This window comes from Peromyscus leucopus, chromosome 7 (assembly GCF_004664715.2).
Source record: "Peromyscus leucopus breed LL Stock chromosome 7, UCI_PerLeu_2.1, whole genome shotgun sequence".
Classification (NCBI taxonomy): domain Eukaryota; kingdom Metazoa; phylum Chordata; class Mammalia; order Rodentia; family Cricetidae; genus Peromyscus; species Peromyscus leucopus.
This window is the reverse complement of record NC_051069.1, coordinates 62,041,122-62,056,880: the sequence shown is the minus strand read 5'-3', so window position 1 is coordinate 62,056,880 and position 15,759 is coordinate 62,041,122. Positions and strand designations below refer to the sequence as shown.

Genomic DNA, 15,759 nt, shown 5'->3' with positions numbered 1-15,759 from the left:
AGAGGTCTCAGAGGCTCCTGGTTTATGGAGGTTTCTGTTGCCATGCCTCCCTCTGGTAGGGAGGTAGATGCTCCTGAAAAGGGTCACTCCTATATTTACTTGTTTCTATCCCACTAATTTGAAATATCATACTTCAGATATGGTAGGATTACTTTCTTTTCACTGAAAGGAAAATGTACTTAAAATGTTTTGGCATCCTCTGGCCTCTCTATTAAGAAGCAAGCTTGTGGGGCTGGAGAGACGGCTCTGCAGCTGAGAGCACTTGCTCCTCCAGAGGACGTATGTGTTCAAGCTCCTAGCACCCACATGGCAGCTCACCACCCCCTGTAACTCCACTCCAAGGAATCTGACCCTACTTCCAGCCTCTGAGAACACCTGCACACTCGTGACACACACACAGAAACATGTACTCATATGCATAAATAAAACAAATATTTCTTTAAAAAGAGCTAGTTTTGGCTTAACAGAGCTACTGCAGACTTTCTGTGTTTGAAGAGCACTCAGCTTGGCCAAGGGAGGAAGTGAAAATGCTTTTAGTGGGTAATGTTACTCGAAGAGAAAGGCCTGGAGGTCCCATTGTAAACCTCAATCATCTGTACTTTGGGAGAAGGGAAGGGTAAATACTGGAAAGCAGAGATAAGGAAGGAGGCCAGGGGAGCATCTTCATCTAATGTGCAGTGTCTGACCTCCACGTGACGAGTCTCTGTGGAGCCAGTACATGAGGACCTCAGTCATGAGACAGAGACTGGGCGGACGCCTGAGCTTCACCTCTGGACCTTGCCTCCTCCATGTTGGTGGCCTTCTCACAGTACTCCCCACCTCTCCCAAGGGCCAGTAAATCCATCTGAAAATCAGTAATACCTGTTCACAAAGACTCAAAAAATGGAGTTTCTGTCATTATGTCTTCCTAGATCGCCATCCTCATAGTTACATTTGGAATCTTTTTCCATTAATCTGTTTACTCCTTGACTGCATGTATTTGAGCCTAATGCATGTTTAAAAAAAAAAAAAACACTGTTTTCAAAATGTCTAAATATTCTACAAACATTAATTCTCCATGTGAGACCCTCACTCTATTCTCTAAGACAAAGAAGGAGACTTAGACAAAGATATCTTAATATAGATAGACCCAGGCCAGTTTCAAGCTCCCAGAAATGATGGCGCCAGCCCCAGGAACTCAAAAGTACAAAGTCAGGAAGAGCCATCTGGTAGCAACTAATTAACAAAAGAGTGCCCCAAATGCCTGACAAAAGCCAGGCCATTTGGTGGTGACTGATTAACCACGGGATGTCCCAACACCTGAGATGGCACATCTCAACTCTGGAGACAGGCTGTAAAAAGTTCTGACACAGTAAACAGACAAACTAAAATAAGATAACACGGAGGCCCAGGAAGATTTGGCCAATTAGAATTGTACCTGTACTAACTCCCCCACAACCTAGAGGGACTCGTGGTTTTTGCCTTTAAAAAGCCAGCCTCGCAAAGAAAGAGCAACTCCTTCCTGCCTCATTGTGACCAGTGAGTGCTTGGGGAAGAATTCCCTGCCGGCTTGTATTGCTTACAATAAACCTTACTGTTGCATTCTGGATATCCTTGGTCTTTGGTGGCCTCTCTGGGGGTGATCTGGACATAGCACTCCAGTCAGTTCCTTTTCCTCTTTATAAACACAGAAGCCACTTCCTTGAGATTAAGCATTCTTTCAAGTTTAGTAGGTTGAGGGACTCACTGATGTAAGCTATTCTGTCTTCATGCTGAGTTTTGTGAATGAGCTTGCACATGTGAGTCATGCTGTTAGTGACCTAAACACTGACTGCCTATAAAAGAGTGGCCACTAAACGAAGCTACAGAAGTCAGGAACTGGAGAAGGATTGCTTTACAAGTTGAGACTGTCTGCATGGAGCCGCTGGCCATCCTGGTGATGCTGAGCCTGCCGATCTCCTCGGCATATCCTCTGCCCGGGGCAGTGAGCAAAGACCACCCCAGCATGGAGTTTGCTCAGGTAAGCAATCAGTGAGGGATCCATTCAGCCCAAGTGGAAGGATAACTGTGCCTCCTTGATCTTCCAACAGGAGTAGATGACTTGATAAGAAGTTGTGTGAGAGGTAGAAACTCCGTCTTTACAGAGAAAGGCAGCGAGGCCAGGAAGAAGGTGTACTTACTCAGGGTGGATAGCTGGAGCAGCACCAGTTGACAAGAGATGATGGCGATGGATGAGATCTCTTTTGCTTCGGAGTTATTTATCTTCTACAACTTCAAGAAATAACGCTTACTCTAATTTTTCATTTGTGAAGAAAAAATGAGTTTATCTAACACCAGTCAGTATTAGCAGGTCTATGTTAATAATGGAAATGGAAACTTAGATACATTCATTTAATGTACTCACAACTTTCGTAGCAAATTAAATTGCAATGAAATAATAAAATGGGGCATCTTAGTGAAAAAAATTAAAAGTATGAGTCTTACTTTTGCTTCTGGGGAATAATTAAAATAAATTTTGAGGTTTGTATAAAAGGTTTAAAATTCACAGTCACAGCTTTAAAATTGTGCTTGTCACTCCACTAGCAATATCTAGAAAAGTACTACAACTTTGAAAAAAACGTGGAACAAGTGTTTAGAAGAAAGGACAGTAGTCCTGTGGTCAAAAAAATCCAAGAAATGCAGAAGTTCCTCGGGCTGGAGATGACAGGGAAGCTGGACTCCAGCACTATGGATGTGATGCTGAAACCCAGGTGTGGCGTCCCTGACGTTGGTGGCTTCACTACCTTTCCAGGGTCACCAAAGTGGAGGAAAAACCACCTCACCTACAGGTAATGGGTCCAGTTTTCACTGAGTGTTAACACTGTGTCAGAGGCATCACGGCGGCGCACACTACCTTCTTCCATTTCTCTCATCCAGGATTGTGGATTATACACCAGATTTACCGAAAGAGAGTGTGGATTCTGCCATTGAGAAAGCGCTGAAAGTCTGGGAGGAGGTGACCCCGCTCACCTTCTCCAGGCTCTCTGAAGGAGAGGCTGACATCATGATCTCCTTTGCAGTTGGAGGTAATGAAGTTGTACAGTCACTCATCTGGTGTTTGAGTTGTTCAGGCTACTAAAGCAAAGTACCTCACACTGGGAAATTTGTAAACTACAGAAAGGTACTGTGTGGAGTTCCAGAGGATGAGTAATATAAAACAAAGGGGCCACAGACTCAGCTTGGTGAGGGTCTGTTATTAGGTAACACCTGTGTTTCCTCGCGTAGCCGAAGTGGCCCAGAGGTTTCTCCAGCTGCTTTCACCTGGGTGCTAACCATCACAGAGCACTCATACCCTGTGCGTCTTCTAAAAGAGCTGCCTTGTGATCCTGTCACAATGGAGATTACATTTCAACATGAGAATTATGGGAGACATCAACATCCAGACCACACAGTCCCTGTGCTATTTTGCTGAAAAGGATTAGAAGAAATTCTTACTTGTTATATCTCCATAACTTTGTTTCCCATCAGAGCATGGAGACTTTTACCCTTTTGATGGACCAGGACAGAGTCTGGCTCATGCCTACCCCCCTGGGCCTGGATTTTATGGAGATGCTCATTTTGATGATGATGAAAAATGGACACTGGGACCCTCAGGTAGGATGAGTTCAAATATGAGTTGTCCAAGAATAGCTTGTCTAAAGCAAGCCTCAAATGGAATGTTCTGCCAGCTTCAATTTCTGATTATCTGTGTGGCAACCTCAAGCCCTATTCATCTAATCATTACTAAAAATCTGTAAACTGCTTTTTTCTTTGTCTCCACCAAGTACAATACAGTAAGCCCCATTAGATATCATTTCCACAACTCAGGATCTTGTACAGGGTTCAAGTGTATTATAAGTAATACTGTTTATCATTCCAATAATAAACGAGTGGTGTTGAGTGAGTGCCATTGAATAAGTTGAAGCCCCAAAGGTTGCCCTTGCCTTTGAACTCTCATTTGCTCCTTTTTCTTTTAAATGTAGTGATTGGGAGAATGCCAGAAGCTAAAGGAAGATGCTCTGTTTAAATAAGCATGCCACCTTTGCTATCTCAGAAGCCTTTCTCCTCCCAAAATTTTTTTCTGAAAAACGTTATTGAGTCTAGACATGGTGACTACTATTAACTACACTGTACTTAAATTTTATAAATTGCATTTGTACTTTGGAGACAGACTGTTGAAACAATCACAGTTTCTGGATTTCTAAGTGTGGGTTAGACCATTAATGTGAAGCGGGTCTCTACTAACTGTGTAGGTCTGCAGCAATGCCACATGATGAACAATATTTCCAAAATTGCCTGAACTTCTGGTTTAATGATTAGCACTGACATAACCTTTCATTATGTGAGGCAACTCTGAGTCCTGCTGTGTTCACAGCAGAAACAGGCAATGGACATGTTTCTGTTTATACTGGGATTTGTGCTCTTCATACGGCACCCCTTACTAGGAGATGGATTTTCTCTAAATCTAGTTTTTGATGGTTTCATAAATATATATGATGCTCCATGAATATATTTATTTCCATTAACCTCTCTTAGGAAGGTTTTTTTTTTTATAACAATCAAAGGTTGATGATGATGTCCCCATAGTTTTGTTACTTAAGAGATTGAAGAATATATAAATAGCTTGTGGTTGATTTGAACTGTGGTTAAACCAGTTTGTTACTAAATATTAACAATGGTTTCTGATTTCTAGACAATAAAGAATTATTTTTATTGGCATGTGATTCATCTTGGTCCTGCCAAAAAAAAAAAAAAAAAATCTCTTCGGGAAACAGGACTTACTACTGTTGATATAGGAAAAGTGACCTAGTATCCTGACTAAGGAGACTGCTAGAAAGCAGCTAGTGAAAACCTGTCTTAGACACTGACTTCGAGTTAACCAGGAAAGATATGTGATGGAGTATGCCAGTTAGTGAGTCAACAAATAAGGAAGAGGCAGCGTGTGATCCTGAGGGTGCCCTGTGTAGTAGGCAGGAGTAATATGTGCATGTCTATGAAATAGTAACTGCTAGGCTCTGAACATTTGTGGTTTCTCAAACAGGGACCAACTTATTCCTGGTTGCTGCCCATGAGCTTGGCCACTCCCTGGGTCTCTTTCACTCAAATAACAAAGGAGCTCTGATGTATCCAGTCTACAGGTTCTCCACAAACCCGACCCAGTTCCGGCTTTCTCAAGATGATATAGACGGCATTCAGTCCCTCTATGGTGAGCATGAAGAAATAAGGGCCCAGGGCATTCTGTTTGTTTGTTTACTCTCATAAGCGCTCTTTGAGAATACTGAACATGCCATTAATAGCAGTAAGGTGTGAGTGGCTGATCATCTTTCCCTCAGCCCTGATGACCCAGAAGAAATATAAGATTAATAGCATCAGAAACTAACTTAGACTTGGTGCTTAAAGAAGTTTCTGAACTAAAATCTCCACAAAATGAGGAAGGAGTTCAAAAAATGATCAGGAGCGAAACTGGCATACAAATCTTTAAAAAGTGTCTGACCACTTGACCAAGGCCACAAGACTGAGTTTATCTCAAATGCAGTAAATGGGAAGCAATGGGATTCCACAAGGACACAGGTCAGGTATGTCCCTGCTTGAGTTCATGCCTCCTGTAAGGAGAGAACTCGCAAATGTGAAGACCCACTTGTCTGACCAGGATGGTATTACTCTTCCCTGATCCCTGCAAAAACCCTGAATGATGGTGACTCAAGATGACATCCAGGTTGTCAGAAGATCCTGAGACTTAAATGGAGGTCACTCTGAGGCTGGTGCCATCAGGCATTTACGAAGAGCTGTGGAGCATGGTGGAACTGTTAGGGAGGAAGCTTTAGGTGTGAAGGCCCAAGGATCAGGTGACCAGAGCACAGTGCTTGGGGTGTACCTGAGGGCAGGCTGGCTCCTACTGAGCTCTCTTATCCAACCACCTCCTGGTGGGTCAGCCGCCTCCAGGTCTTCCACTCTTTCCTTTTCTGGGCAACTCATGTCGCTGTCAGTGACAGCACCTGGAAGTCCCCCAGCTGGCAGTCCCTACCCTGACATCCCTGGAACCCGCCTGCCTGGTAGGAATAAGGATATTCTAAAGAGACATTTGGCTAACAACTGATGAAATGGTGGGCCCCTTGAAATTCTAATTTCTGAAGGAATCTCATTGTGGGAAAAGACTGAATCCTCCAGATGAGAATGTCTCTACTGAAGAAGCACTTACTCCTTATCTGATCACCTTGCAGGAGAGAGGGAGCTGAGAATGGGGGAGGAGTTTAAGGATAGAAAAAAAAAATCCTTTATATGACTTGGTTAGGTTATTTCGTTTTGCATATCACTTGCCTTCTATCTAAATGGGTTAGGACTCCAAGGATGAATGTGTTGCTTTGTGTCTTCATCAGTATTTCAAATTAGTTACACTGAATAAATGTGGTGTTTTCAATTCTCATTTTAAAAAGAAAGAACACTGTACAGTAAGTCTTCAGGAAAGTTTTGCTTTTATTACGTTATTTATTTGTGTGTGTGCTGTGCATGCATGCTATAGCGCACACGTGAGAGTCAGAGGCCAGCCTGTGGCAGTGCATTCTCTCCTTCCACCCTGCGGGGCATGGGAACCCATCCAAGTGGTCAGACTTGGAAGCACCAGGTTCCTTTATGAGCTGAGCCTCCTCCCTGGCCCCAGGTTTAAAGGGCTGCATACTGTTTCATCTCAAAACACGGTGAAGAAGTTTGGACAGTGTGTAAATGGTTAAATGCACCCCTGATCTTCTAACACTTGCTTCTCCTACCTGTTCCTTCAGGACCACGTCCCTCCCCTGACACCATAGTAGTACCTCTGTCCTCTGTCGCACCAAGACCTGAGACCCCAGCCAAGTGTGATCCTGCTTTGTCCTTTGATGCTGCCAGCACCCTGAGAGGGGAACTCCTACTCTTCAAAGACAGGTTAGAACACAACATTGTATTTCCCTAGCTACCCTTTTGGTGTTCAATGCTCAGAGAGGAAAATAAACTTGGGATTATATATATTTTCATAATAAATACAATGTAGTATGATTACAACATATTCTCAGCATGTTTTAAAATCACTCAGCTCTGGTTTATATCGCATTTTTAAAGATGCCCTTGGAATTGTCCAGATTATTTCTTTCTAGACTCCCAGAAGAGGATTTTTGGTCAGTAGGATATAAGATCCATACAACCAGGGAAATTTGTCTCTTTTTTATATTTTTCACTCTTTATATATCATGACTCAAGGAACTTCTAAAAGTGCTAGCCATCTTTAGAACCAGACAAATATCTTTATCCTTGCTAGAAAGTGCTATTATTTCAATTAATTCATTTTAGAAAAGGTGATACATACTCACACACAATGCTCAAATAGTACCAAAAGATATAAGAAAAGCCCTTCTGTTTCGGCTGTCCCAGATCCTTGCCCGTGTGTACCGACTGCTACCAACTTTCTTTATCCACTTTACCAAGGTGCTCACATTTAAAAAGGTACGAATATTAAAATACATTTAATATTTAAATATGTAATATTTTAAAATATTAATGGATTCATAAAATACATGCTACTTTACATACTTTTGAATGGATTTGAGCTGAGTAATCTTATTGGAACAGGGTGAACATCCCTGTCACCCCAGGCTACATCCATCCCCTGGGATCACATGTAGGACATGCAGGGCACACTGCTGTGAAGAGGTGAATCATTGTTGGCCAGAGACTGTGCCCTTCTGTGCCTATTGTTTCAAGAGAAAGACTGCTGCAGTTCTCATACATTGCAGGTACTTTTGGCGCAGAACCCGCTGGAATTCTGAGCCTGAAGTCCACTTGATCTCGGCATTTTGGCCCTCTCTTCCTTCACACTTAGATGCTGCCTATGAAGCTCACAATAAGGACAGTGTTTTCATTTTTAAAGGTAAGAACTGTACACATTTTTGGCTTTGCTGAAATAAAGCTTACTGTAAAACCTTCAACGCATGAGTTTTCTCCATTGTGTTAAATTTTAGATGTTTTATTAGAAGAACAAGTCAGAATTGGTGATTGTGAATAAGCGTTTTAAAAGTCTGACCTACCAAGGAGAACCTTGTGAGGGAAGTCTAAGAAGTGTAGACCAAGAGGCCATTAGAAGAAATAACTAGAGCTGGCTACTGTAACTCAGAGAATAAATATAGAAATATGGAATAAATGCAGAAAAATGACTACAGAAAGGGCAGTGAATCTGCTCATCTATTTTTTTCATTTACCGTTTCCCCCTCACTCAGAAAGTGTTATTTTTGAGGCAAAGTCTCACTATATAGCTCTGGCTGGTCTCAGACTCACTGTGTAGACCAAGCTGGCCTCAGACTCACAGAGGTTCCCCTGCCTCTGACTCCCCAGTGCTAGGATCAAAGGTGTGTGCCACCACACCCAGCCAGGAAACACTTTTTAAAATACCAGCTACGGACTAAGCATGGAGTTGGAATGAAAACCAAGGCTTCATCTTTCACCTTTATCAAACAATTCACTGTTCTTGTTTCTAAAACCAATTAGTTTCACTCAACATTTCTTGGGAAATTTTTCAACAGGAAGTCAGTTCTGGGCAGTCCGAGGAAATGAGGTCCAAGAGGGTTATCCAAAATCGATCCACTCTCTCGGCTTTCCTCCTTCTGTGAGGAAGATCGACGCAGCTGTTAGTGACAAGCAGAAGAAGAAGACGTACTTCTTTGTGGAGGACAAATACTGGAGGTGAGCTGCTGTGGGGAACTTTGCTTGGAGCCTGGCTACAGGAGTCAGTTTCCTGTCTCTCGGGATACCTGCCCACCCTCTAACGTTCCCAAACCTCCAGTGTTCAGACTAAGCAAAAGATAGCATGGCTGTTCAATTTCACAAACACACAGGGCTTTCCAGGTGCACCTATCCAGACACCAGCGGACATGAGGAAGTGTGAACCCGAGGGCCACAGGACAGTTGTCTTCTCACGCCATTGTCGATCACCACGTGGCTGCTACACAGACACTCAGCATGTGGCTGCCATGCAGAGTCAGGTGTAGCAGACTGTAGGGTCTACCAGGTCCTGGTGTGGTAAATAGCAAGTCTATTTTTAGCCAACTTTTTAAACTTAGCTTCCATCTTCTGTTTATATAGATTTTATGTATTTATGACAGGTAGATTCTTGGGTTTTGTGTATCCAGGCTTAGAAAATTGACCTTAGGTACATATATGGAATTTCTATAGACTATAGCATGATGCCCCTGTTTCAGGAGATCATTATTCTACAAGAGATGCTTACAAGCCAGAAAGTTCACATGTTACCATATGCCCCTCCAACACAAAAAGTATTTAGTGCTGCACAATTTGAAAAGTTGCCCTAGGACCCCACACTGAACTGTTAGCGCTGTGTGACAGCGTGTATGACGGGACTTGTCTTGGTGTGGATCTGAATTCCTTTTGCTTGCTATAGATTTAATGAGAAGAGAAATCTGATGGATAAAGGCTTCCCCAGGCTGATTAAAGATGACTTTCCCGGAGTCGAATCACAGGTGGATGCGGTGTTGCAGGCCTTTGGTAAGGAGAACTTCATGCCAACAGCAGTGGGGGCGTTTGGGCATTCCAGTGTCTGTGAGGCTGTTTGAACTGGTAGCTTACTATTAAAAAATGTTACAATAAACATTTGCCTATAATTTTTTAAGTAATATTCACAAAAACTTATCAAAGTTGGTTGATTTTATGTGATGTCAAAACTTGATAAGGTTGTTAAAATGTCAATAATGAAGTAAGAAAACGAAAAGCTTTCAAATCATTTGCCTTATGCCTTTTTTATTCAAATCCTGAAATATTAACTTGAAATTGATGCCAATTGGGTCTAAAATTCTGTTTTTCTTTAACAATTTTCAATATTCTGTCCCATGACACTGGCTCACAGTCATAGTTCACACCAGGTGAGTGTGAGCCAGGCTGGCTGGTAGCTGGTTCCATCCCCACCAGCCCATCTCCTATCCCAACTGCCATGCCTGGGCTTCTGTTGCAGTCTGAAATTACTTACATTGCTCACTAGAAAATAGATACCATCCTTTCATGTGCTCAAGTGACAAAATTTGATTGCTGGTATTGGGCTTATGGGAAAATAAAACGTTTGCTTGCTCCCTCTGAAGGTATATCTGGGGGTCTCCCTGGGCTTCAACTGTGGTACTCATGAGACCACTGACATTGTTATTAAAACTACTTGCCCATGACATACACAAGAAGAAAATGGACCTCAGATGAGTTTCATTTGTCTAACTCTCTTGGGTCCATTGACTCCCACACCATGATTTAAGAGCTAGTTGGTACAAGGGAGTTTGGAAAGAAAGGAAGGAAAGAAGGAAGGAAAGAAGGAAGGAAGGAAGGAAGGAAGGAAGGAAGGAAGGAAGGAAGGAAGGAAGGAACCCTTAAATATTAAAATCCTTTCCAATTCTATCTGTTTAATAGTAGTATATACTGGTGTTTTAGCATGCTGCTTCAGAGCCAGAGAAATGAGATGGAATCCTTGCTCTGCTGTTCACTGGGGCTATTGCCTTGGGAAAATGTTAACATTTCCTAATTTTTAGTTTGTCCTCATTCAGTTTGGCAGACATTTTTGGTAAGGATTCATCAATGAGTTAAAATCATGCAAATCATTCAGCTCAGTGCCAGGCAGACAACACCTAGCCTACATCCTCCTCCATCAGCTCGTGTTCTTTCTTAGTTACTGATATCATAAATTGGATTTATTTAAGATAGTGTCATCATTTTTCTTATCTGTGTCTGCAGGTTTTTTTTATTTCTTCCACGGATCATCACAGTTTGAATTTGACCCCAATGCTAGGACGGTGACCCACACCCTGAAGAGTAACAGTTGGCTCCTGTGCTGACTGTCATGAGGAGACATGTACAAACACTGGAAAATGAGCCCTGCCATTTCTTACCTAACTTATTATGTGTCAGGATGATTAACTATTCCTGTGTGTTCTGTGGCTCAAGAAGATGAGTCCAGAGATGTCTTTCTTAGAGAGCATCACCTGAACTCCTGCACTTGCTCTTGAGTTACACTGCACAGGAGTGAACATTTCTCATTGCAGTTGGGGAGAGGCTGCATCTCCATGAGTACTTCATTGTTTAATAAAGAGCTTTATTTTTGGACCATTCCTGGCTTCCTAGAGTAATTCCTGCTCAGAACATTAGTCATGCTGTAGACTGAGCGTCTGAAAGACAAGATGCATAGGAGCAATGGAGCATGCACTTCTCGGATGGGGCCATGTGGAATGTCTGCACCAACAAAATCTTTACTTTTGCCTCATACACGTTGCATTCTCTATGTATCTTAAGAAGAATGAGATACATTAAGAGTTGTCCTGTAAGACTGGGGAAGGAGCCTTTTAGAATACTGAAGCCTGCAAACCGAGGTTATGAGCTAGTCTACTTTGTGACTTTACATGTAGGGAAACAAAATTAATTTGGAGACTTAGTCATCTCTTCATTTCTTCACTGGTACTCCTGCCTGTCACAGAGAAGGGAGTTCTCATAACAACTTCACTTCTTCATCAAAACATTCTCGTTTGGTTCTTGTTTCTAGAGGATTCACATGCATTCTAGTTGTGTGGTAGTGTTCTCACACTGAGATGTGTCCTACCCATACCAGGTACATTATTGTTGATTCACATAAATGTCTGCTGCTGTCATAGATCCAAGGCACAGAACCAAGTCAAAAATACATTTAACCCAACCTCATTGATTTCCATATGGGGTGGTAGGGGGTAAGCTGAGCAAACAAAAGCAAATTGTTATATAACTACAAGTGACAGATATTATTAAAGAAGTGACAAGATGAGGAAGAAGAAAGTGGAGACACACACACACACACACACACACACACACACACACACACACACAAGAAGTGGGAAAGGAGATGTAGAAGATGATATTAGGTACACAGAACAAGACATCCAGGCTATCTAGATATTTATGGAACTACATTTTACTTACTATGCTGCTGTGGATTTTGCTCTGTATGCTGTGAATGTGTTGCTCTGATTGGTTAATAAATAAAGTACTGATTGACCAGTAGCCAGCAGGAAGTATAGGCCAGACAAAGAGAGAGGAGAATTCTGGGATCAGGAAGGCTGAGTCAGGAGTCACCAGCCAGACACAGAGGAAGCAAGATGTAAAAGTGTCAGCAAGCCTCAAGCCACGTGGCAACTTATAGATTTATAGAAATGGGTTAATTTAAGATATAAGAACTAGATAGCAAGAAGCCTGTCATGACCATACAGTTTATAAGTCATATAAGTCTCTGTGTGTTTTCTGAGAAGCTGCAGGAGCCGGGTGGACACAGGAAAACTCCAGCTACACTATGCATTGAAGGAAATGTAAAGAGAGAAGTAACGTGATCCACTGTAGTGAACAATTTCTCTACCTGAAAAGAACAAGCAGGGGAGGAAACAATGATAAAAGGGCTGTGTAGACACTTATATCCACCCCAAGATGCTCTCTGCAATTGATACCTGAAGGCAAAGGAAAGGCCAGTCTTCCCAAGTGGGATCTCACTGGGTATACTAACTACACTTCAGGGCAGGCCCTGTGCCCAGGAGCAGTTGGCTAACACAAAACAAACTCAATGGTATTTTTGTAGACTTTTTGTCTCATGTTGCTTTGTTTGAACTTTTTTTTTTTTTTTTTGCTTATTGGTCTTTTTCTTATTATTTTGATTCCCATTTTTTGTGCTTTTTATGGAGTGTTTTTGTGTGTGTTTCATTTTTAATCTATTTTTTAGGAGAGAGAAAGAAAAAGAACACAAATTGGGTGGGTAGGAAGAAAGGGAGGAATAAGGAAAGGGGAAAACATGATCAAAATATATTGTATGAAAATATTTTTAATGAAAAAAGTTTAAAAAGAAAAAATAAATGGCTTTGTAGCTAACAGAGCTGGGTATTAAGGACAGAGCTGCTTGGAGAAGACTGTATGAGACCACTGGATTTGAGCTACATTTTATAACACTCAGGTTTTATAATAGATAGACAGTTCCCAGGGAAAAGACAAAAGTACAAGAAGCAATCCTAGATTCATGGTCTGAGTAACTTCTTGGAGGGAAGAGGCTTCAATGGTCAGGGAAGATGAGACAATAGTCCACGGGAATAATCTCATTTTTAATCTCATGTATAGACTCCTAAGAGGTAACCACATGAAGGTATCAATAAACTGTTTAATATGGAAACATGGAGCTCAAAATGGGTGAAAGGGAGATTTGGTGGTGTCAGCTCAGACCACTGAATACACAGTTACATAGATTAACTGGAGAGAAAAGAGGACAGTTCAGGATGAAGCCTCATCACATGAAGTGACCAGAGGTAAGATCACACTGTGGTACTGAACAACCCTTGAATTCCAGTGGCCCACCACCAAAGGCATGTCAAGATATCCTACCGGGACTTTTACTCTGAGTTTCCTAATGTAAGACCTTGGCTAGTGGGACTGTTTTGACCTTGATTGTGGGTGCTGGTAATCTTTGAGGGACCCTGAGAAAATCAGGATTATAGTCCAGTCCTGACTAGAGTATTCTGTGGGGCTGGATGATCTCAGTCAGCAGCCTGGAAGCTGTGCTGGATGCTGGATATCCAGGGCCATCAGTTCCCATCAGAGCTTTTTCAGGGGGGTCTTCCTTGATCTAACCTGATTTTTCTTAATCTGATATGAATCCATAGCCTCTCATTTTATGCAGAAACAAAAACACAACCTCTCCCCCAAAGTGACATAACTTTTGACTTAAGTTTTGGGTTAAGATATTTTTAAAGTATATAGATTGGTTTAATCTAGCAGCTTTTATAATCAAATGTCTCATAGCAGTCAAAACTTTTAAAGACAACACAATAATATACACAATCCAAACTCTGTGAATTTTCCATCTTTATGTGGCTTGTTTCATTTTATTATTTTAAATCTATATTTTTAATCTAAGACTGTATATACCCTTTCTCTTCTCTCTCCCAAGACTATGTACATTTTTCAAACACACTGTGACCCATTTAGCTTGGACCCTCCTTTCTTAAAGTTTTACTAACTTTATAGACCCCTAACTTCCTACCTAACCACTTCTAGGAATGTAGACTGAGCACATAGACCCCCTTTTTCATACACTAACCAGTCATTAGCACTCAGTTAACCTCCTCTTTTACCACTCCTATTTTGGGTTGTAAAGAAAGCCTGACTTCACTGCCTGAGGAAAATTCTTACCTGCCTTTATGACCCCGTAGAATTCAAGCCTGGTGACCTTGCTCGCCAGAGGATTGCTATTGCTTGGGTTTATAACTGGATTCCAGAGAGACTTAGGGAGAACTGAGAGAATAAGGAGATGGAGAAGAGAAAAGAGAAAGGAAGAACTAGATGGGTAAAAACTTGAGAGGAACAAACTGAGAAGGGAAAGAACTAGAAAAGGCCAGAAGGGAGTACTAGAGGAACAAGATGGAAGATGGGGAAGTACTAGCTGGGTAAGAACAAGATGAAAAGGACCTAGATGAGGCAGAATTAAGACAATTAAGAGAATTAAGATAGAACTTAGAGAGAGCAGTAGATAAATATAGAGAGAAATCAGGCAGGAAAGGAGCTAAGCATGAGAACAGAACTGAAGCTGTGTAAACAGGATGTTATCCCAGAGGAATTAAAGCAAGTGGACTATAGAGTTCAGTGTGCTGAGATTCTATTTCCCAACAATAGTCCTCAGTATTTGAAGTTCTCTTTCCTGAGCTCCTGGGATGTATAATATTAAGGCTGGTCCCTCTAATATTGTACAAGAGAAAGCTGTTTTTGCCTCCATTATTGTGTGTTTAGAAGCCCTTTTTAAACTTTTTTAGGCCTTATGGAAATTCAAGAGCCCCACATCGGTACATCAAATGTAGCTGAAAGTTTTCCTGTGTCCCACCCGGACCACAGCCACTCAGACCCAAATAAACACACAGAGGCTTATATTAATTACAAACTATATGGCCATTAGCTCAGGCTTATTACTGACTAGCTCTTACATTTAAATTAACCTATAATTCTTATCTATGTTTAGCCACGTGACTTGGTACCTTTTCTCAGTTCTACCTTGTCACCTTGCTTCCTCTGTGTCTGGCTGGTGACTCCTTCCTCAGCCTTCCTCTTCCCAGAATTCTCCTCATCTGCTCGCCCTGCCTATACTTCCTGCCTGACTACTGGCCAGTTGGCATTTTATTTATCAACCAATCAGAGCAACACACATTCACAGCACACAGACTGGCATTCCGCAGCAGAATCTGTTCACAATAGTCACAGACAGAGTGAGGAATCAGGCCGAATCACACTGTTCCACTGTTCTCTGCTGCTGCAGTCACTTCCTCATTCCAAATGGGGATGGGGAACCTGGACCAAGTCACCAGCCATACCTGCACCCTTGGCTGGCTGCCCATTCGCCCACCTTCCAAAGGAGCATGCCGCCCGCGGCCCTGCCTTCTCTTTGGGCCAATTACTCCCCAATAAAATCTCTCTCTGCCCTTTGGACAGAATTGCTCCTTTCAGTTGGCTAGCAGACTGGTAACAGAATTCCCACACCATGAGTGTCTGTGTGTGTGGTGTGTATATGTAGGTGGTGTGTGTGTGTGTGTGTGTGTGTGTGTGTGTGTGTTGGCCACAGACCTAGAATGGGGGTCATAACAGTGAGAAAGGAAGATATCTTGAAGAGAGGTGAAAAAAAAATCAGGCAACAGTGTACATGTAATAGGAAAGCAGGACAATTAACTGCAATAAGAGAGTGAGTCAGCTGTGGATAGGAGG

At 42.0% G+C, this 15,759-nt stretch overlaps 1 protein-coding gene across 1 annotated transcript; it reads left to right on the top strand.

Moving 5' to 3' along the window:
• Positions 1–1,576: 1,576 nt before the first annotated feature.
• Positions 1,577–11,110, top strand: Mmp10 (matrix metallopeptidase 10). The gene is made up of 10 exons (XM_028890982.2): positions 1,577–1,999; positions 2,563–2,807; positions 2,896–3,044; positions 3,487–3,612; positions 5,039–5,203; positions 6,774–6,915; positions 7,761–7,894; positions 8,544–8,703; positions 9,419–9,522; positions 10,747–11,110. Exons 1-10 carry the CDS (start codon positions 1,895–1,897, stop codon positions 10,845–10,847), a joined length of 1,431 nt encoding a protein of 476 aa, XP_028746815.1. The 5' UTR covers positions 1,577–1,894; the 3' UTR covers positions 10,848–11,110.
• Positions 11,111–15,759: the final 4,649 nt, after the last annotated feature.